At 36.7% G+C, this 21,695-nt stretch overlaps 1 protein-coding gene across 4 annotated transcripts in view; it reads right to left on the bottom strand.

Moving 5' to 3' along the window:
* HDAC9 (histone deacetylase 9) overlaps positions 1-21,695 on the bottom strand; it is a 1,051,976-nt gene that overhangs the window by 565,071 nt on the left and 465,210 nt on the right. For 2 of the 4 annotated variants that reach the window (XM_044946512.2, XM_044946509.2), the window contains one exon: positions 18,698-18,760. In XM_044946512.2, coding sequence (XP_044802447.2) covers positions 18,698-18,760 — 63 coding nt within the window. Of the gene's footprint in view, positions 1-18,697; positions 18,761-18,998; positions 19,118-19,167; positions 19,577-21,695 lie in introns of those variants that run through there. The other 2 variants (XM_044946510.2, XM_044946511.2) reach the window with 2 other exon arrangements.

The raw sequence follows: 21,695 nt of genomic DNA, 5'->3' as shown, positions 1-21,695 counted from the left end.
ACAATAACGTTCTGAAGAGAGTAAACCCTAAGGGTCCTCATCACAGTGAGAAAAAAAAATGGTTTCTTTTGTTATTTTTTCTTTTCTTTTTTGGTATCTATATGAGAAGATGAATATTAGCTGAAACTACTGTGGTAGCCATGTCACAATATACGTAAACTCAAACTGTCCTGCTATATGCCTTAAACTTATACAGTGAGGTCTATCAATTATTTCTCAATAAGACTAGGAAAATATAATTTCCTCATTGATCTTCTTAGTCACTACTCAGCAGCTACTATTTGATGAGACCTCAGGACAGTGTTGGGATTCCCTGGTGGCTCAGATGGTAAAGCGTCTGCCTGCAATGCGGGAGACCCAGGTTCGATCCCCGGGTTGGGAAGATCCCCTGGAGAAGGAAATGGCAACCCACTCCAGTACTCTTGCCTAGAAAATTCTATGGATGGAGGAGCCAGGTGAGCTACAGTCGATGGGGTCACAAAGAGTCAGACACAACTGACCAACTTCACTCACTCACTCACTCAGGACAGTGTTGTTATCTTTTTTCCTTGACTGCATTATCATCTTTCTATTTCACTCAACGGTATTCTTAAATCTGAATTTTTTATTTAATCTTAATTATCTTTTGAAAATTGATGAGCTATATAAACATTGACTACTACTCTCATCTAACTTACTTAAATTAACTAAAATTCTTCCCATATCTTCATAAAATTACTTCTTGATGTGCGTTCTCAGTCGCTTCAGTCATATCCAACTCTTTGTGACCCTATTGACTGTAGCCCAGGCTTCTCTGTCCATGGGATCCTTCAGACAAGAATACTAGAGTGAGTTGCCATGCTTCAAGAGATCTTACAGACCCAGGAATCAAATCTGCATCTCCCGAGTCTCCTGCATTGCACACAAATTCTTTATCCACCAAGCCACCTGGGAAGCCCAAAATTAGTTTTCCTCTCTCCATAAAATGCAAGACCCCTGATGCTGGGAAAGACTGAAGCAAAAGAAGAAGGGGGCAGCAGAGGATGAGACGGTTAGATAGCATCACCAACTTATGGACACGAACCAGAGCAAACTGCTGAAGATAGTGAAAGACAGGGGAGCCTGGCGTGCTATAAGTCTGTAGGGTTGTAAAGAGTGGAATGGGACTTAGCAACTGAACAACAATACACATTATAGAATACACTGGCTTTACAAAAGTTTAAGTAGTAACCTGTTCAATAAGACAGGATAACAACAGTATTATAAAAATAGATAACTGAATATAATATTATTTGACAATAATTTTTAGTTAAATATATTAATTGTTCCCAAGCCATTTAATTAATAGTTTGTCCTATGACACTGATCTGTGATGCAAACTCTGCCATACACCAAGATATTAAAAAATAGTTCAGTATTCTAATTGTAGAACTTAGTATGTCAAATTTTCTGATAGATCCTGTTGGGATTTTATCTGAATTTGTATACTAACATTCATAAAACAGAAGCAATTGATATCAGGCTATCGGAAGCAGGGGGACTAATGGCTGCTGGAAATGAAGACTATGAAACGGTAACTGTTACTAACTACAAAATAACATGCAGTTTACTTACTATATAATACCATTAAGTACATTTGACTTTTTGAATTAGAGATGGTCTACTTTTAAAAGAAAGTTAGCTGTTTCAAAAATAGATTTATGCATGAATTTTGGAATAAGTAATTTTTAAAAGTAGTCTTCCTATTCATGGCACAGAATGATTCAATTTTTTTCCTGGTTTTCTTGTATGCCCTCAATAATTTTATCAATTTCTCCATAAAAGTTTCAGCTGGTATTTATAAATGCTATCATTTTACTAGATTTTTACTTGGTTATTTCTGGTATAAAGCAATCTTTTTGATTTCTATGTTGTACTGACCTTGTACTGAGCAATCTAAACTAAGCTGTTTATTAGTTCAATTAGTTTCTTTTCCTTTAAAAATCTGCATATCTTGTTGAATGCTTATGTTTTACCACATCAACTAGGACCTCCAAAGACAAAGTTCCTAAAATCAAAGAGAATGTGTTTTAATTTTACCATTAAATACAAAGTCTCAGGTAGGTTTTGGTTTATAATACTTGTTTTTTCCTTCTGTTCTTAGTTTAAGAGTTTCTGTCCAGAAAAGGTACTGAATTTTATTGATTTTTTTTTTTTGCATCTAGTGAAATGATCATATTAATTTTTCCTTTAGTCTGTTAACAGGTGACATTCACTGATAGATTTTTTTTCCTTTAAACATTCTGGTGAAAATTATTTCTCCATAAAAGAAAATTCAAATGACTAAAACATATGAAAACCATTCAGCTCCACCAGAAATAAGCGAAATTCACACAAAAAAGTAATGTTGTGCCATTTTCCATCTCTCAGTTTGGCATAAATATCTAAAATCTGACAATATTCAGTGATGGCAGGCATATGGGGAAAATGGTTCTCACATATATGATTCGTGAAGCATAAAGATAATCTCTACCACATTGGTTCAGTACTCAAGGAACATGACCAGAGTAAATAATGAAACAGAAAGATGTCCTCTCCCTTGTCTAGAACGCAATTTAATATATTTTGTGAAAGTGATAGTGTTAGTGGCTTGGTCACGACCGACTCTGAGACCCCATGGACTGTAGCCGACCAAGCTCCTCTGCCCATGGAATTCTCCAGGCAAGAATACTGGAGTGGGTTGCCATTTCTTTCTCCAAGGGATCTGCCTGTCCCAGGAATCGAACCCAGGTCTCCTGCATTACAGGCAGACTCTGAGCCACCAGGGAAGCCCTATATATATTTTATAGTCATCTAAAGATGAACTCATACAACGTTTTCTAGAATTATATTCATATTCAGATTTAGGACTATCTTGCTAAAAAATTTTTTAAAAAGAATCATTAATGTTTCCAGGTTAATGATGTGGGGTAATTTCCATTTAATTATCGGGATAATGAATAGCGAGAGTTGACTCTTGATTAAAATCCGAAGGAAGTGATTTTAAACTCGGGGCATTGTTTTTATTATGTTTAATCATCAGTTGCCTGAGACTGTTTACATTATTTTCCTTCTTTAAATATAAAAGTTGGGTTAAATTCATACCAAGATAATTTTTTTTAATTTTGTTCATCTTCAGAAAACCAATGAGTGTTTTCAATTAATTGTGTTTATAGCTTTAAAATTATATTTCTTTGGAAATTTGCTTGAACTAATCCTTATTTTTTGACAATGGTTAATATAAAATAGGGAAACTTCTAAATCTAAGGTCAACTAACCTTGATTTGTTCTATCTCAATATGATTATTACAGAACTTACACACTTAACTTGGATTCATAAAGATGAGAAAACATAATAGGCAGCATTTGCAAAATAACTGAAAGAACACAGATATCCATTTATTCTCTGTGATCTACTAAGCTAAGTTCAACAGCTATGTTAAAATTTTGTTTTATTATCCAATTCCTTTTTGGCTCATACTTATATTTTTAACTAACTCAATTAATTTTCCAAGCCTTAATGCCTTTAATTTATCCTAACTTGTGCTGAGTTTAAGTCTAAATCAGAGCAAAAAGACTACCAGAAAAAATTATGTGTCTTTTCCCTACATATGTTAAATCTATTCTCTTCATCATTTCTCTCCCACTTAGATATATATATATATTTATTTCATTCTTTTCCTTGAATAGCTCTGTACAAGGATTGATTCATTCCTTCCATCTGTTTTTCCTTAATATCTCACTCTGTGAATTCCCTGTTCTGACATTTTACTTCAGATAATTTTTTAAACTACTGTACCTCTGGTATTCAAAATCTGATCAATAAAATATCTACCAAAAGAAAAATCTTCTTTCATTGCCACCTTCTCAAAAAATACAGCCAATTAAATAACTCCTGAAGAAATGAAGATGAGTTCTAAGTGGCTCCAAGGTATAGAACTGTTGCAATCAATATTATTGTTAACCAAAAAAATCCATTCATTTTTGTCCTTTATCTAAGAAAACTGTCTATATAAGAAGTATCACAAAGAGAAAAGCAGAATTAAATATGAAGTGGTATTTGAATAATATAAAAGTACACCTGTAATCATTTGTACAACTACATTTATTCTTACCCTGAGATAAAAAATGTGCATTTATATTCAGACAGTCTTAAATTAGCTATTTCACAAAATATTTTGAATGCAGACTTATATCTTACAAAATTTCTATTGATTACTCATTGAAAGACCAACTCCAAATAAAAATACTCCAAAATTTGCTTTGTTAAGGATAAATGAAACATTTAAAGGTTCATATACATATTACAAAGCACTGGACATCATTCTTGACTTACATTCTATAAAGAATAGTCTAAATTTTTGAGTCACAGGTTCTAACATCCTCAAAAGTCTGTATTTTTCAAATTAACAAATAACTGTAGATTTATTTTCTACATAAAAGAAGGAAAGATTTCAAAAAAATCTAAAAACAAACGTGTACAATATCACTGTACTCTTTATTCACTCATTCATTCATTTAAAAATAGCTTCAGGAATCAATTATGTGCTAGGCACTGCAGGGAATAAAAATAGAAATAAAACATGATCCTTTTCCTCTTGGAGCATATAAATAATTGGGGGGATGGGGACATATATACATAAATAACCACAGTATAAGACAGAAAATGGGAATGTTATAAGGGAGTATAATAAAGGATTATTGAGGATGGAGAGAAGAGAGAGGATGGAAGAGAGGTTAATATCATGACTGAGGAGGTACTTCAGGAGACTGGGGAAAACTTAAGAGATATAGAGACATTTGAACTGGATTTTGTAAGAATTAGAATTTCTCTAGTGATTACTTGTTGGAATAAAGCAGAAGTGTATTTCAGAAAAAGGAAAGAGCTGATTAAATATATAAATAATAACATAAATAAATCTAGCTTAAAAATACAGCTATTGAGTACTCAATAAATACTGATTGAATAAGACAATCCTTGTGGGGGCAAAAAAGAAGGTAACTGTTAACTATTTTTCTCAAGCTACACTGTGATTCCCACAAAACATCTTGGCCAGAAGTCTGGCTCAGTCCCAGTCTTCTTGAGGCTAGGGGAAAAACTGTAGCTGACAGTCTTCCCCTGGCTCCTAACCTACTGGCTAATAAAGGCTTCCCCATCCCTTCCACAAGGCATAAGTCAGTGGAGTTTAAAATAGCCTCAGAACACTTCCTGCTCTATGCTAATTGTGCTTTCATTCCATTTGACTTAGACCAACTGGAATGTTGAGGGAAAACCCCATGAGGCATCAAGCATGTGAGATAATGTGTCAGTCCCTCAAAAATGTTTGTGCATTCTACTATGTGTATCCATCACTGTTCCCTACTCAGGAGAGAGCAGAACATGAGGAGAAAACAGCTCCTAGCACACTGCTGTTTCTTCTTTTTTTTTAAATAGATCTATTACCTCCATGAAGTACTTCTTTGCTCAACTAGTGCAACCACTTGTCACAAATCTAGTCACTGGTCAACATGAGGAAGATTATGTATCCTAAACATTTTGTTTGGAAGTGACAGTTCTACAGCCACCACCCAACAAGATTTGACCCATGATTTCCCTAAATTAAGTACCCAGCACACTGTAGATGCTCAATAAACACTGGGGTTTATACCATAATTTATACCCCCTTTAAAAGGTGTGCAATATTGTGTTCATGAGAAAACCTTCTTAGACTCCTCTGCTTCAGCCTATGGGCACATACTGTTCCCTTCATTTTGGCCCCCAGGAAAGAGAAAGCATTCACGTCTCTAGGTTCCCACTGCTGGAGTAAGATGTTTCAGCACAGTTGAGCCAAGAGTTTGAATAGGGACAAAGATAAATCTTCAGGAAAGAGCAAAGGTAAGGAGCTCTACAAGGTCCTTAATTTCTAAACAACAGCATTAATCCTAGGAAGAGCTCAGCTGATTCCAGAGTCTCTCTTTGGAAAATAGAGACAGTCATAGTCAACAGTCTTCCCTGGGCTTTCTCATCCACATGCAGATAAAAGTTCCCTCATTCCTCATACAAGGCAGAGGTAAGTGGAAACTAAAATAGCTCTGTAACATTTTCTGCTCTTTTCTAACTGTTTTTATTCTATTTGACTTAGCCCAAATGCAACGTTGATGGAAAACCTACTTTCGTTGGGTAGATTTTCTTCATATTTTAGCATCCCCAAAAGGCTTTATTTGATTACTATAGTTAGTATGGCCCCTGGTACCAGTCACTTTCCATCCCATTTTTCCATTTTGTTTTCCCTTAGTTCTTATTACTATCTAAAGTAGCCTTATCATCCATCATCCATCCTTCAATTGAACAATCAAGTCCACATGTGTTTCCTTGTCCTGTTTCAGAGTTAGCTCCTCTATCCCTAGAACAATACCTGGCTTTGTGGATGACTCTCAAATATTTTTGAGTGAAAAGATGAGCAGATGAATGACTATTTCACCTCAGCTTTCAAAGGTTCAAGCAATTACGTCACCCTCCCCAAACCTTCAACCTGCTAATTAAGACTGGCTGGGATGTAACTGGTTCCTATAATTGTTTTACTTACACCCTCTGAATTTATTTATTACATCTTGGCTTCTTTGAGAATACAGTTGAATTGCTGTGTGTTTCCTGTTTTTGTCCATCATTCTGCAAATTCTTAGTGGTCAGTGGATTCCTTATATTGAGTACAAGCACAAAAATATTTATCTTTTAAAAAGATAATATTTTTTTAGTAAATAATAACAAAATTATGAATATTCTGACTGAGCTCTAAGTTATCCATTCCAAAGCATTTTGACTAAGGTGCAATAGGAAATGTATTAACACCTCCACATTTTCATCATCTAACAATGAGTTAATAGGAAATACAAAATATAAATTTAACAGATTAAAATCACAATTCTAATTTTAAAGCAAAATATTGATTGCTAAATTCTGAATTAAGTACACAGTTTAAATAAGCTAAGTGAACAGTTCTCAAATGTGAAATTGCATGTTTTATTATACATGAAATTTGTTTGGTTCATCAAGAGTTAGTTATACCAAAACAACTAGTAGAGACGTGTATCTACACTTTTAATATACTAAGAATTTTATCTCATCTGTTTAAAATCAGCAACTTACATTAATACATCATAGCCTATTATAATCTTTTATAGCTATATTTTATATACTGCTGCAATAAAGCCAAAAGCACAGATCTATTTTAAAGGCATGGTAACATTATTAAAAATCATTTATGATGTATATTCACCTATTTTTCCCCACCTTATAAGCAACCTTATAAGTACAGTCACTGTACTTATAACATTCAGTTGTCTCTCAGAAACCATTTCTAAACCCAATCTTCATAGGATTTTAAAATAATCTATCTCCAGTATCTACTGGTGAAATTTAATAGAATTTAGGCTTATTAGCTTTAAAAGGTTGTAACAGTTTTCTTAATAACAGAATCATTCTTGCAAGTAAAAAAAGAAAAAAGTTTGTTTGCGTATATGTATAAAATGCCATTTTCACTGTAAGGGTCAACAGCGAGCCCTGTTTATGAGCCATATTAACACCAGAGAGCTTAGCAATGTCTGTTTCTAAAAATAAACCCTGTGTCTCATGTTGTCATCATCAACCAGAGTCTTCTGTGCTCGGTGACAGAAAGCATCAAGGCTGCCTGTTTGCCTTTCCATAAGCATTATACATCACTATCCAAAGGCCTCCCCTTTCTGTCAGAGTAGGAGAGATAAAAAGAATTCTGCAATCACCCTAAACACACATTTAAACATTATTGCCCCTTAAGCAGACAGTTATCATGTTGTTTTGGCAGCAGGAAGGAATCTGTGGTTTCACTTGAATGTTATTCTTCTTTATTTAAACTACTAGAAATAACCCAAAAATGACAGAATGCTCTTTCTATAAATAATCATTCCAGTGTAGAGTTATATTAGGAGGTAACTCAGATGGCATGATAACGCCTAACAAGCTAATCTTAGACCTGCGATGCCATAAGATAGAAATACGGAAGCTAAGAATAACTGACCCAAAGGAGTCAGCCTGCTAAAGAGAGCCACAGACATGTGGGCATCTGCAGATTTTAATGCATTTAATGATCTTCTGAAAGCTTCTTTCTCCCACGAAGGCAATAAATTATGTTGGTTAATAACATGAAAATCAATAATGCCTTTACAATGTAGTGATTCCTAAAAACGGCTTGAGATTCTCAGAGTGAATAGAATTATAAAATTCAGTGGATGGAAACCCAAGAGTTGAGTCTTGAATAACTGGATTAGCATAATTGGTGAATTTTATGAATAAGCTATCTATAGAACATACAATATTCATCCAGTGAAATAAAATTTAAGTCAAGATAAAAAAAAATACAATTTTCACCCAAAATGCCCAAACTGGACCCAAACTGAACCAATATATATTCAAAACAGGCAGAATCTAATTCTGTTAGTTAGATCATCCCTTGGCTCAAACATCTGACACTGCATCAGGACTTGAGTAGAGATGCAAACTTTATTAACCTCTCCTTGCCCCTATTTCCAGGTAAAAACCAGGATGGGTAAAATTCAAATACTTCGGTTGAAAGAAACTTGAGCCCCATGGTGTGGACATTTAAAAAAAAAAAAAAAAACTTTCTCCAGCTAAAATACATTAATAATCGTGTTCTTTTTGAAGTGGTATAACCCTTAACGTTTAAGGTTTGTGAGATGTTACTGTTACCATGGGCACTGGAAATCATAAGCCAAGTACACTGGGATAACTGGTTCTGTCCATGGTGTCTGCTCATTACTCCATGTAGCATCAATCTCAAGGAATACTGGAGGTTGCCTTAAGTTGGTCTCAGCCCTAGATCTTGTTGCTGCTGCTGCTGCTGCTGCTAAGTCACTTCAGTCGTGTCTGACTCTGTGCGACCCCATAGACGGCAGCCCACCAGGCTCCCCCATCCCTGGGATTCTCCAGGCAAGAACACTGGAGTGGGTTGCCATTTCCTTCTCTAATGCATGAAAGTGAAAAGTGAAAGTGAAGTCGTTCAGTCGTGTCCAACTCTTAGTGACCCCATGGGCTGCAGCCCACCAGGCTCCTCTGCCCATGGGATTTTCCAGGCAAGAGTACTGGAGTGTGTTGCCACTGCCTTCTCCAAGATCTTGTTCAGATTAGATCAGTTGCTCAGTCATGTCCGACTCTTTGCGACCCCATGAATCGCAGCACACCAGGCCTCCCTGTCCATCACCAACTCCCGGAGTTCACTCAGACTCACGTCCATCAAGTCAGTGATGCCATCCAGCCATCTCATCCTCTGTCGTCCCCTTCTCCTCCTGCCCCCAATCCGTCCCAGCATCAGGGTCTTTTCCAATGAGTCAACTCTTCGCATGAGGTGGCCAAAGTACTGGAGTTTCAGCTTTAGCATCATTCCTTCCAAAGAAATCCCAGGGCTGATCTCCTTCACAATGGACTGGTTGGATCTCCTTGCAGTCCAAGGGACTCTCAAGAGTCTTCTCCAACACCACAGTTCAAAAGCATCAATTCTTCGGCACTCAGCCTTCTTCACAGTCCAACTCTCACATCCATACATGACCACAGGAAAAACCATAGCCTTGACTAGACGGACCTTTGTTGGCAAAGTAATGTCTCTGCTTTTGAATATGCTATCTAGGTTGGTCACAACCCTCCTTCCAAGGAGTAAGCGTCTTTTAATTTCATGGCTGCAGTCACCATCTGTAGTGATTTTGGAGCCCAGAAAAATAAAGTCTGAGAGATCTTGTTAACTTACTCCAATTTAATTATCAAGCTCTGGGGTTGTGAAGTAAGGCCCTTCCAGAAAGTATTTCAACAAAGTTGCATGTGTGTGCTGTAAACTTCTCAGGACCAAGAGGAGTATCTAGATGTGTGTTTATAAGTATAGCTGATTCCACATCTTTAGCACCAAACAGATATGAAAACCATTCTACCATGCTAAATATTTTCCTCTTTGAGAAAAAGTGGCAGGGACATGGTAAACAAGAACAAGTTCATAGCTGACTCTGTCAGCTCCTAGCCATGATGACCATCAGTAAATTTCTCCGAAACAATGTTCTCATCAGTAAAATATGCTGCAACTATTGTATCCCTCCTCAAGCTGTGGAGAGGATTAAATAGTAAAATAACGCCTGGTATAGAAAAAGCTCTGAAACATTAGCTCATTATATCAATAATAAGAATGACAGTGATTAAAAAAAAAAAAAAAACAAGATGAGCATATATAGGTCCAATCACTGACCTTCTAATCTGAGACTAAACAACTACATTCGAGTAGAATGGGGCAGAAAGAAACAATAAAGATGCTGACAGTGATAATATTTATTACTAATAAAAAATGAGTAGCTCCTGATGTAAAATCACAGACTCAAAATACATACTTGAATTCTCTCCATAAGCAGATTCAAAAACCAACATCACAAATACAACCTAAATCGAGTTCAATTCATGAAGAGCTTTTCTAGCTCACCCTATGTGGGGTTCCCTGAAAACTTTCTGGGTGAACATGCTTCTACAATAGCAAGAACTCCCAGGCCACAGGGTAATTTAATGGAGATGCAGAGAAATTTTCCCGGTTTTTTTCTTTTTTTCTGTTGTTGTTTGGTTTGTTTTTAATTTCAAATTTTGAAAAAAAACATGACAGTATCATATTTTAACTGAGCTTGGAAATGCCATGCCTTAGCCACCCACCAAAACTTACATTGAATAATTGAAAATGACATTCACGTGGCTACAGCTGTGTCAATGCTGAATATAATTTACAAATTGAACCTTTCAAATACAAGTGGTAGAGGAAGAAGGGGAAGACATGAGGGGAAGACACAAGAAAGTGAAGTTCTGGGGTATTTCCAGACTTATCAACATGCAAAGAGTTTAATCATAAGTATATGACTAATTACACTTTGTGGTTTGGTAAATTTCCTTCTCCCTTAAATGTAGTTTTCATTGGATTTAATTATTGGATATATTTAAAACACCATATATAAAAGGCCCATCACTTATTTTTACTATAGAAAATTTAACATGGATATAAGGAATGGAACTGATATTTTTATAAAACGTAAGACTGACTTAGTTTTGTATTCATCAAGCACTGAACATAAAGTTCTCTGATAACACTTAAAAGTACACATTGTTTAGTATTGTTAAAAAAAATTGTTTTAATTACATTTGTTTTGTGCAACTGACTTAGTGGAAGAAGAATGGAATTAGTGAGAACAAGGTATTTTCTTGTCCTTTCATATCCCAATTGTCAATCTCCCAAGATCAGAACTGCCCATTGTAAGGGCGTTTCATATCCCGAGCTAATATCCGCTAGTACTGCAACTTCCTTTTAAGAACTGGATAGACCACAATACTGACACACTGTTTTGAAACACATGCCAAAATATCTTTGAATTTCATCTAAAGAAGGCTTGTTTTAAAAGTCATTCCATGGACTTTTACTGCAATTAAATTGTTTTCAAAGTCTTCTAATTCAGGAAAAAAAAAATGTTAAAACGAAGTTACCATCCCAGATTGTTAAAATTGTTCATTACTCTGAAAATGTAATGACTGTAGCAACATACTGGCAAAGAAATTGCTTTCTGAATATTTTAAAGAAAATCCTCCCTTAATGTACTGAAAAAGTTTACACATTCTTTAAAAATTTCTTGCAATACTTTCTGTATCTCTCAAAGCCAACAATAAATGAGTATTTTACTCAAATTTCCAATGAAAGCTTTAATGCACCAGTCCATAATGTTTATTTCCCTCCTTCCTAAAAAAGAAAAAATGACGACTTGCAGCCTAAAGGGACCCAGTCTTCTTCCACAATTACTTCAGTCTCTTTAGTATTAGGGACTCCTAACAACAGAGAGTACTAAGTAAGAATTTCTATTCTATAATAGTAAAAAAAAGAAAAAAAAAAGATCAGTGTTTAAATGCATGTATAGCTTCATGAAAATGAAGTAACACAACACAATTCAACTGAAAGAGAAATTACAGTCCACTTCCTTCACTTATTTGTATTTTGAGAAATTACAAACTAAAGAAAATTACAAAGAAGAAAATTCCAACCACCAACCAACACCGTAGCAGCAAATGGAGTCCAGCTAACATCATCCATTCTGCTTACCCTTTCTTCATTCTTCTGGAAGTCAGAGTATTAGTTGCAGGCTCCACCTTCCCTGGCTCAGTCATGGTCTGAAGGAGCTATCATAGTGGTCTCATTCTTCTTTTCAACGACTTACTAATATAAGGGCAGGTGATGTTCTTTTGTTCAGTGAGTTATTAAAGAAAACTTGCTAGAGAGCTTCTCAGAAAAACTTCCTTCCTTAAGAAAACATCTAAGGAGGCAAAGTTTTCTCATCTATGTCTCTGGAATTTATTGTGTATGTAGACAATGTCTGGAATTGCTACAATCAACTTTAGACTACTGGAGGAAAGAGACTTATGATGATACCAACTCTAAGACCAGCAGTACCTGTAGAACTATGAAGAACCTGACTGCCGTTGATATGACTGATTACCGAGCTATTTTACTAAATAATAAATTATCTTGTCACTGTTACTTCAAATAGGATTTTCTGTTACTAGCACTGGAAGACTAACCAAGCTTCTGTATCTAATACTTACAGTTAATCAGTGTTAGTATTTCGGCATAGTAGCTTCATGTGTGAGCGTGTAAGAAACACTTTAGAAAATATGGGCATTTTATAAAAATTCATGCAAGGCAAAAATCATGACAATGAAAACAGAAGTCCCCCTACCACCACCATGCACAATTTCTTCCTGATTTTCTTCTATTTATATATTAATTATTCTGGGAGATAGATAAAATAAACTTTTATAAAATGAGATATCACCAGTTATTTTTATTTAAAAAAATAAATTCAAATGAATTTAATAATGAAAAACTGCATTTGAAAAGACAATAAACATACTAAATGCTTCCTATTTCCAAAAAGATATGTCTAAGATTAAATGAAAAAACTATTTAAAAGAAATCAGTGTTGGGAGTCTCTTTTTTTAAACCATGTGTTTCTATTTTAAACAGCAGGGAGTCTGTCCCTGCTCAGAAAGGAGCCAATATTAGTGCTTTCACACATCCCCACATCTCACCTCTCCCCAATGCCTCACATTGATGAGAGCTTTAGGAATATTTTTACATTGCCCTACTTCATAAAATTTGCTTTTTGTCCTACAACCACAGTCTCACATTTGTTTAAAAGGATTCAATTTTTGCCCCATTAACCTAACTATGCTTTCTCCTCCTCTTCTGACTACATTTCACTTTTGGCTTTTGTTTAAAGTTCTTTTTCTTCCCCCCATTGTGTGGGCTTCCCCGTCAGGCCGTCTGGGTCGTGGTTGAGGATGTCTAACTTGCCTACATATTTTCTCTATACTTTAATAACATCTCGCTGGAGTGGAACATTAGGTTGCACTTCTTTTACAGCTTCTGAGCTTTTCCTCCATTATCTTCTGGCATGGAGTGCTGGGTAAGTTTGATAAGCCTTGAGTTTCACACATTCTCTCCCCACCCCCTCTCTCTCCTATTGCAGATATTTGCTTTACTTGCCTGAACCCCTGAAGAATTATTTAGCATTTGAAATTCAATAGCCCAGTTAGGATATGACTCTCTGCTGAGCACTTGCAGCAAATTTTCCTAAAAGATGAGAATTCTTTCAATATGCAGATTTCTTTTTTTTTCCCCCTTGTCAGTGAAATAATCTTTATTTTTAGAAAATAATCTTCTGTTTCAATATTTTGGAATATCAACTTCAGGGACATAATAACCCTTATGGTACACTGTCTTTGTCTGTCTTATTACTGATTTCTCTCCAATTGCTTTAATCCATTTTCCTTTTTCAGTCCCTCTGATTGTCTCCAGCCTTTCCTCTTCATTGGTAAAAATTTTCACTGGTATCTATTCTGTTTCCTGCTATTTCTAATGAATATTTTTGTTCTATAATTATCATGCTTTTTTTCATTCTAAATTTGTTTTCCTAGACTTAAAATATCCTTTTTCATCCCATATTATTGGTTTAGCATCTTATCTTTGAGCTTCTGCTTTATGGAATTTATGTTCTTACTAAGGTGCTCTACTTGCAGGAATAAATTATTAAAACATAATTTCATGGTCTCAGTGAAGTTCATGTTTTTTTCTTAGTAGGATCTATCATATTAGTTTTCGGGGAAGAATATTTCACCGCAAAAAGCTATGGGTCTTTTTGTTTCCAATTGACAGTGTTGCTCTGAAGTCTTCATTTCTCTGGAGAGGGAGCATTTGTTCACCTTCCTCCATCTCACCAGTTTCTCTTCCAGAATCCTTCATACTATTCCTCAGTCACACGAAAAAAACACCACCAGCACCAAAAGCTGAGGAAATCCACTCAGTTTGCTTCTCTCCAGTTATGGGAATGTTAGTGAGAATTTTCAGGAAGTTGTCAACTTGTCAGTAAAATTCTAAGGAGGAAGAGAATTCAGGCCCTGTTAAGTCTCTCAGTTCTGATCAAAGATCCCTGCTTCCATTTTTCCTTTGACTGCCAGTTTCTGAGATATGTTGCATTAGGTCAAATCATTTTCTTTGCCCAGTTAATGCTAAGTGTTGTGTATGGGGGTGGGGGGGGGTAGACAGTTTATACTATTTTAGGATTACTTCATTATTAATCATTGGTGGGACATAATATAGTACATTTTCAAATTTCTCATCTCAAAAATCAGCTTTTTAAATTCAGAGTTTGGGCTTATCATAGTCTTCTGAGGGATTTATTGAATTTCCTTACTTAAAGGACACAACAACAATTACGCCACCTGTGTTACCCACAGACAAATATAATACTCGTTCTCGTCCCCACTCTCAATGGGCCTACTCATAACCAGCTTTTTGATTGCTACTTATCAAATATTTCAATTGATAACAACCTTGTAAGTAAAGATAACCTCAGTTAGAGAATGGGAAAAATAGTGATTATGGGGAATGCCAGAAGTGATTCTTGACATGACAGGGGCATTTCACAGACTTACATTTTCATAATTAGATTCTGCTTTCCAAGTAGACATAAATGACTACTGAATCTGAAATGTTCATTTTCCCTCGATAATATACACCAAGGAGATGAAAGGATTCTGAAAGGGGGAAGAGACATTTTCCTTAAAAGAAATTCAGAATTTAGATTTCAGTGTTTTTCTTTTATACCCTAAAATAAGAATACATAGTGAAAACAGGAGTTTTCCTTATTGTAAATGTGTTTTACAATGATGCTGTACAAACTCTAGGAAATTCTTTCATAATAATCATTCCAATATCATCTGGATGGCTCTGCTGTCCAACATATTAAGCAACAAGCCTGGCAGCAGGGCAACACCTCGTATTCTGCCAGCCACTGCTGAGTGACCTGAGTCGGTGCTTGTACATGCTTCAGCTTCTGCCACTTCTCACTTACACTGGCCCACACAGCCACAAAAGTGGAGACTGACCTGGCAGGATGTGTCACTCATACCGAACTGCAAGATTCAATATTATAAAACATTTTTACTAAAAAAAAAAAAAAAGAAAGAAAGAAAGAAACACTAGCAGACTACATTGTAGAACCTAATTCTACCTTAGATGTTTAGCGTGGCTGGGTCAGAATGAGGAAAAAATGGGACCATAAAAAGCACTTGTAATTCAATAGTGTATAAAGAGCTCTGAAGTACAGTCATCGATATTAATGCATAGTATCCAATATAACTAGAAAAACAAATAGGAACTGTAAAGCAATGACTAACAAGAAAACACAGCTTTTCAAACAACTAATCTCAAGAAATCTGCTGGGATTTCACTGTTAATTCCGCAACTTCTTTGCCTTTGAATATTATGTAATAAAACATTCCATAGCATACAGACACACATGCGCGCAAGCTACTCTGATTAAAAGTCACCATTTGCTCAAGGAGAGAATTTAATTCTTAACAGACCAGGAAAACAAAACCAAACCCTGATTTGTAAGGTAACTAAGGAAAATTTATCAAAATAAAAAGTCATTCACCCATGTGATGTACAATCTATAGCTTATCTGGCTCATTCAGCGAGATACATCTTGGTACTGAAGAACCAGAAACCCAAGTTCATTCACTAAAAGTATTAATAAAAAATAGTGAGAACACACGTTAATAACATGTTACCTTTGACCTTCACAGGAATGCCAAGAGGTAAGCAGGAGGACATCTTTATTCTTTAGTTTACAAGTGAGTAAACCAGTTTCACAATTTAGCAGCAGAGCTCTGGCTGGAACACAGAGCTCTCAGCTCCTAGAATAGTATTCCTTCCACCTTGCACTGCTACAGTGTATCTTTTTTTCTTTCAGATCCAAAAACTCCATCAATTTCTAACCCTTTCAGTCACATCTATGCCACTGGTCCAAAGAGGAACAAGATTTGTAGCTGAATGTAAACAAAAACACCCCTAATGTAGCAATTAAAAGGCAAGCCCTACCAATATGGGTCACCAGCATCACTATCACTTCCCCTTTCCCCTGTATCAGTGATAACCAAAGTTTGCTGCATATTAGAATTACTCAGGATTTAAAAAACCCCAGTGTCCAGGCTGTTTCTCATACCATTTAAATAGAAACACTAGAGGCGGACCCCAGACACCAGGATTTTATAAAACACTCTTAGTGACACCACCTTTGAGAGTCACCAGACACCAGGATTTTATAAAACACTCTTAGTGACACTACCTTTGAGAGTCACTGCCTCAGCAGCATACAAGACTAGGGGAATTAAACTTAAGGGCATATAATAATATGCTAATAAACAAAACCAAAAGTTACAGGACATGGTAGGAAGAACGCAAATGTCTTCATGTTTCAAATTTAAAAATAAATAGAACTTGGAGTTTCCTTATGTATACCAGACAGGTTTGGGAGTGTCTGTCAATTGACATCACGTTTCATTTATTGGTGCTTACATGTTTCTTCCTGTAAAACTGACAACAGCACAGACAGTCGCAAGCGGGTCCCTGCTTGAAAATACTGTTGCTTTGTATAAAAAAAAATCATGAAATGTCAGGAAAATGACAATCTCAACTGAAATTGGAGTAAATTTGTGTATAATTATCAGATACTGAGGAAAAGTAAAGCTTGCAAACACCTGTAGCAAGGTTCGGTGCTACCAGACAGTCTCTGCTTGAAAGGCACAGCTTGTTTTCTACCATATGAAAGAAATAGTAAACTTGTAACACAGAGATAAGGACTAAAAGGACAAAGTGTAGTACTGAACAGACATCTAAAATAGCAATTTAAATAGAGCAGGTAGATATTTACAAATAAAATGCTAAGTGACCGGTTCCATCAGAGACATACAGGCTGAGCCCTCCCCATGCTTCTGTCAGCTTTGCAGCCGCAAAGGTAATAAACTCTACTGACATTCTGGTATGTTTGCTTTTCAATAAGCAGGCACCACGAATTAATGTAAGTCCTGTCACTTAAGTGTGAACATACCAAAATGACCCAAAATTGATATTTTACTCTGGAACAGAAGGATCCTAAAATCATTCCAAATAACCGAGCTTCAAAGAGAACTTGCTTCAAACACAGACACAGAGATGAGAAGGCGTTCAATGCTAAAACAGATATCAAGCCAACCTGTGGAATCTTTCTTTCCCATCTAGTTCTACCAAGTAAATGCTGCTTTATGCCACATTCTTAATATGGAAATCTAGGTGGTGATCTATAATTATGATTAAGCCCACACAGAAACACAGAAGATGTGAGGGAGAACTTTAAGCCAATTTAGACTGAAGCATTCGGAAGAGAACCAAGACAAAAAGTCCCTCAGGCTTTCAGAACTAGCTAGGGATAAATATGAAAAGCAACAATTACAAGTACCCATGTACCCTGCTATTGCCCTGAGAGTCTGCGCTTTTAACAAACAGAAACTGATAAAGCTGACAAGCTTCATCTCCCATCAGCTCAGCTTCTTGAAGGCACAAGCATATACAACAGAGAAACTAGAAATCGGAGTCTGTTTCTGTTATTCTTTAAAATGTTGCACCTGCACATAACACCTTTATATGTGTGTTATGCCACTGCATCTGCCTGACAATGCTAGACTCCCCAGAAGCTTTGAAGACGATTAAAATAACCATCTGCTAATAATAATTTTATTTCATCCTTAAGAAGTTTCATTTCAGGCTGAGGGGGGAAAAAAGCCAAATTAAAACTACCTTCACAACTCTTGTAGCAAACACATTTCAAAAGGTAGGTCTATAAATAGATGTGATTCTGTAGGCACACTGTAAATATAAAATCATCTGGCTAGAGACGGCTGCAAGGGAAACTGTAGCCCCAATATGAACTTACCTGATTTTTAAAGTCCCACTAGAACACACATACAGTCAGTAAACATCTCCTCTTTCTAGTTGCACGGTCAGTCAGTTGCAAAACACCCCCAACTACATTTTACTTAACTCAGTCCCATCCTTCATCAGAAGCTTGGCGATTTCATTCAGAAGCAGCCTGTCCCTGAGCACACTGAATATGCACGGAAACAGCAATGGAAGGGATCTAAGTTAAACCTTCCAGATGCACCAAGAAAATAGCAACATCAACACCAAAAAGCAGCAAACCCTTAAGAGAGGCGCTTCCCTGAGCTGCATTTCCCAAGTCAGCCCCCTTTTCACACAGAAAACGGCTCAGTGATGAAGCAAGATCTTACCTGAGCTGATCATACTGTGCATTCTCTGCTGAGCCAAGAGCTGCTCTCGTCCAGCCACCCCATCTGAAGAAAAACACGAGTCAGTCTCGTAAATTGTCTGCAGCATATTCCAATCACTCTTACTTCAGCTACATGAAAGATTCATCGCTGCTCAGTGCAGGGGCCCCAGGAGCTACCCTGGCTGGTCCTCCCTCCTCCCCAAGGAAAAGCGGCAGAGGATCAACTTCAACAATGATTTCCTTTCTGTTCAGAGGGACACGCACTTTTCAGAAGACCTGGACACTTTTCCTAGGTTACCAACCTGTGTACAAAGCAGAAAGGACCCAGTGGATGCTAGGGCTCTCTGGAGTTTAGGCTATCCCGGAAACTAAAAGCAGGTGGGAACTAGGAGTGTGCTTCAGGGTTATTGCTTTGTCAGAGTAAGTAGAAAAATACTAACTCTACCCACGAGAAAAAGAAACCAATTAAACCTGGCTTATAGCTCCTCAGGCTGCTAGAGTTTCCTTGTAGGAACCGTCAGTCAGTCCTGCCAGTGGCTTCAGCCGGTGCCCTTCTGCTATCTGTGTGTGTGTCTCTTCCTCCTCTCTGGTCTCTCTCAGCTCAAGTTGGCTAAAGCTAGTGATAATCCATTTGCATATGAATCAACAACAGCATGGCCCACAGGCACAGAAATAGAACAATGGTCGGCCTGAGCCAAAAATAGGTCAAGCATGGCCGAGTGATTGGAGCCTGCATTAATGCATTTAAAAATACCCCAGCAAACCCAGCTGTCCAGCCTCTATCTTTCAAACCATAATTCTCTATTGCAGGGCCTTAAAAGCCATTAACTCTTTCCTCCCTTCAAGCTTGCCTTACACACTGTGTTTCCATACTGGCGATTTGCTTCCAAAGAAAGGAAGGGGGGGATGGGGATCAAGAATCATAATTCTAAGAGGGCAAATGCACATACATTTCATTTCATTTTATTTTTGTAGTATGTGTTTTTGGAAGAGAGAGGAGAGAAGTGCAGAGCTCTGTATTGGTTCTAAAATAATACTGGAAGCTTTTGCTCATAATGTGGTTTCTGCCTCACCCACGCACAGCAATCCTGGTGTTCTATTTTTGTTGCCTGTTTCTCTGGCTACACTGCAGTTGGCTGTAGCACTAGAAGCTTTTCTGCCTTCTAGTTTCAAGACTGACAGGAGATTTAGTAGAGGTAGTTTCAGAAAACAAGCACATCCCAGCAAAAAATGTTTATGAAGGACTGGCTTGATTTTTTTACTTGCTGTTTAATGTAAGGCAACTGTCCGCTTCACAAATCTTAATGCAATCTTAGTACCACCTATCTATTATATCCTATTCAGTTTCTATTATATCTAAATTTTTTAAAATGTGTGTATATATGAATATATATGTGTGTGTGTAAATACACACATACTCACATATATACACAACTTAGACCTAAAAATGTTCCATTTCAGCATTTCAGGCTAAATTCAATTCACCTACAAAAGGAAAAGAACATGGTACTTTTCTTACGGATGGTGCAGAACTACTGCATGTGAGCACCTGTGGTTCAATAAATATATACAGTCAGTCCCCAGTTCTGATGTTCAGCATTCATCTCTACACTGATTGCCTGAAATACAGACCTCACTTTTCTGTAGAAATAGTATTTATAATAGTGGATATATTCCCAGACCAACACATATTGTGGAACTCACCTATAAAGTAAATAAGCTACAGAATTTAGTACTAAAAATTCTATAGTTTCTGGTGTATCCTTACAACATCTTTTCTATGTGAGGAATAAATTCTACATCATAAATTGACTTGCTAGCTTCCAGCAAATTCCAAGGGCAAATCCCAAAGTGAAAATCCAATGGTCTAGGAGATAGTCTCCTTTTTCTAAACTAGATCGGCAAGAAAAATAAAATTCCTAAGACACCGGTAGCAGCACAGAAAGAAAGGGAAATCAGGAGAGTGTTTCACGGTTCCCAGGACAATCAGATGAAGGAGGAATGTTTGTCAACCAGAGTGTGAGGCAGAAGAAAAAGAACAAGGAGACAAAGTTTTGGTGAAAAGGAGGAAGCATGTTAAGTCAATGGGCAGGTTAAATAGTCATCGTTAAAAAATGGCACTCAATTTTCCTTCTCTCATATATTAACCTCTACTTATTGCACAATTCCCAGGTGGCGACAGTGGTAAAGAACCAACCTGCCAGTGCAGGAGACTTAAGAGACCTGGGTTTGATCTCTGGGTCATGAAGATCCCCTGGAGGAGAGCATGGCAACCCACTCCAATATTCTTATCTGGAGAATCCCATAGACAGAGGAGCCTGGTGGGCTACAGTTCATGGGGTCGCAAAGAGTCGGACATGGCTGAAGCGACTTAGCACGCACACATCGCACAATTATATTTGAACAGATAAATTACAAGATTTTTTTAAAGAGTTAGTCCAAATCACATTCGACTTAAGCAAAACAAGAAAACCTTATGCTCCTGCCAATGGGAAAAACTATTTAATTTCATCTGCTATTATAAGTAAACCTTCACTCTATTAAGAAATTGGTGCTTAAAATTCCAGAAATGGAAATTTTGTGGATCTGGCAACTTAGAGATTATATAACCAATCACAGCATTTTAGACCTGGGAGGACATCTATAATGATGTCCAAACTCTCTGTCCCACAGGATGCCAGGGTACCTGGGAGCTGACTCATAGTGTTCTCCAGAAGAGGTTCTTCCCTGAACCAGAGCAGCCTAATTTTCATCTGCTTACTTTGAATAATGATTTCTTTTGAATAATGACTTCTTGTGTTAAAACAAAAATTAAGGAAAAAAGTATGGTGTATGGTGACAAGATGGTAACTAGACTTATCATCACTATCATTCTGTAATGTATGGCAGTATCTCAAAACATTATGTGTGCACCAGGAACTAACACAGTGTTATAGGTCAATCATACTTTGAAGACAAACTCATTAAAAAAAAATCAGATTCGTGATTACCAGAGTAGA

This window comes from Bubalus bubalis, chromosome 8 (genome assembly GCF_019923935.1).
Source record: "Bubalus bubalis isolate 160015118507 breed Murrah chromosome 8, NDDB_SH_1, whole genome shotgun sequence".
Classification (NCBI taxonomy): Eukaryota; Metazoa; Chordata; class Mammalia; order Artiodactyla; family Bovidae; genus Bubalus; species Bubalus bubalis.
Note: the sequence above shows the minus strand (reverse complement) of the source record. Positions and strands in the feature narration are given on the sequence as shown.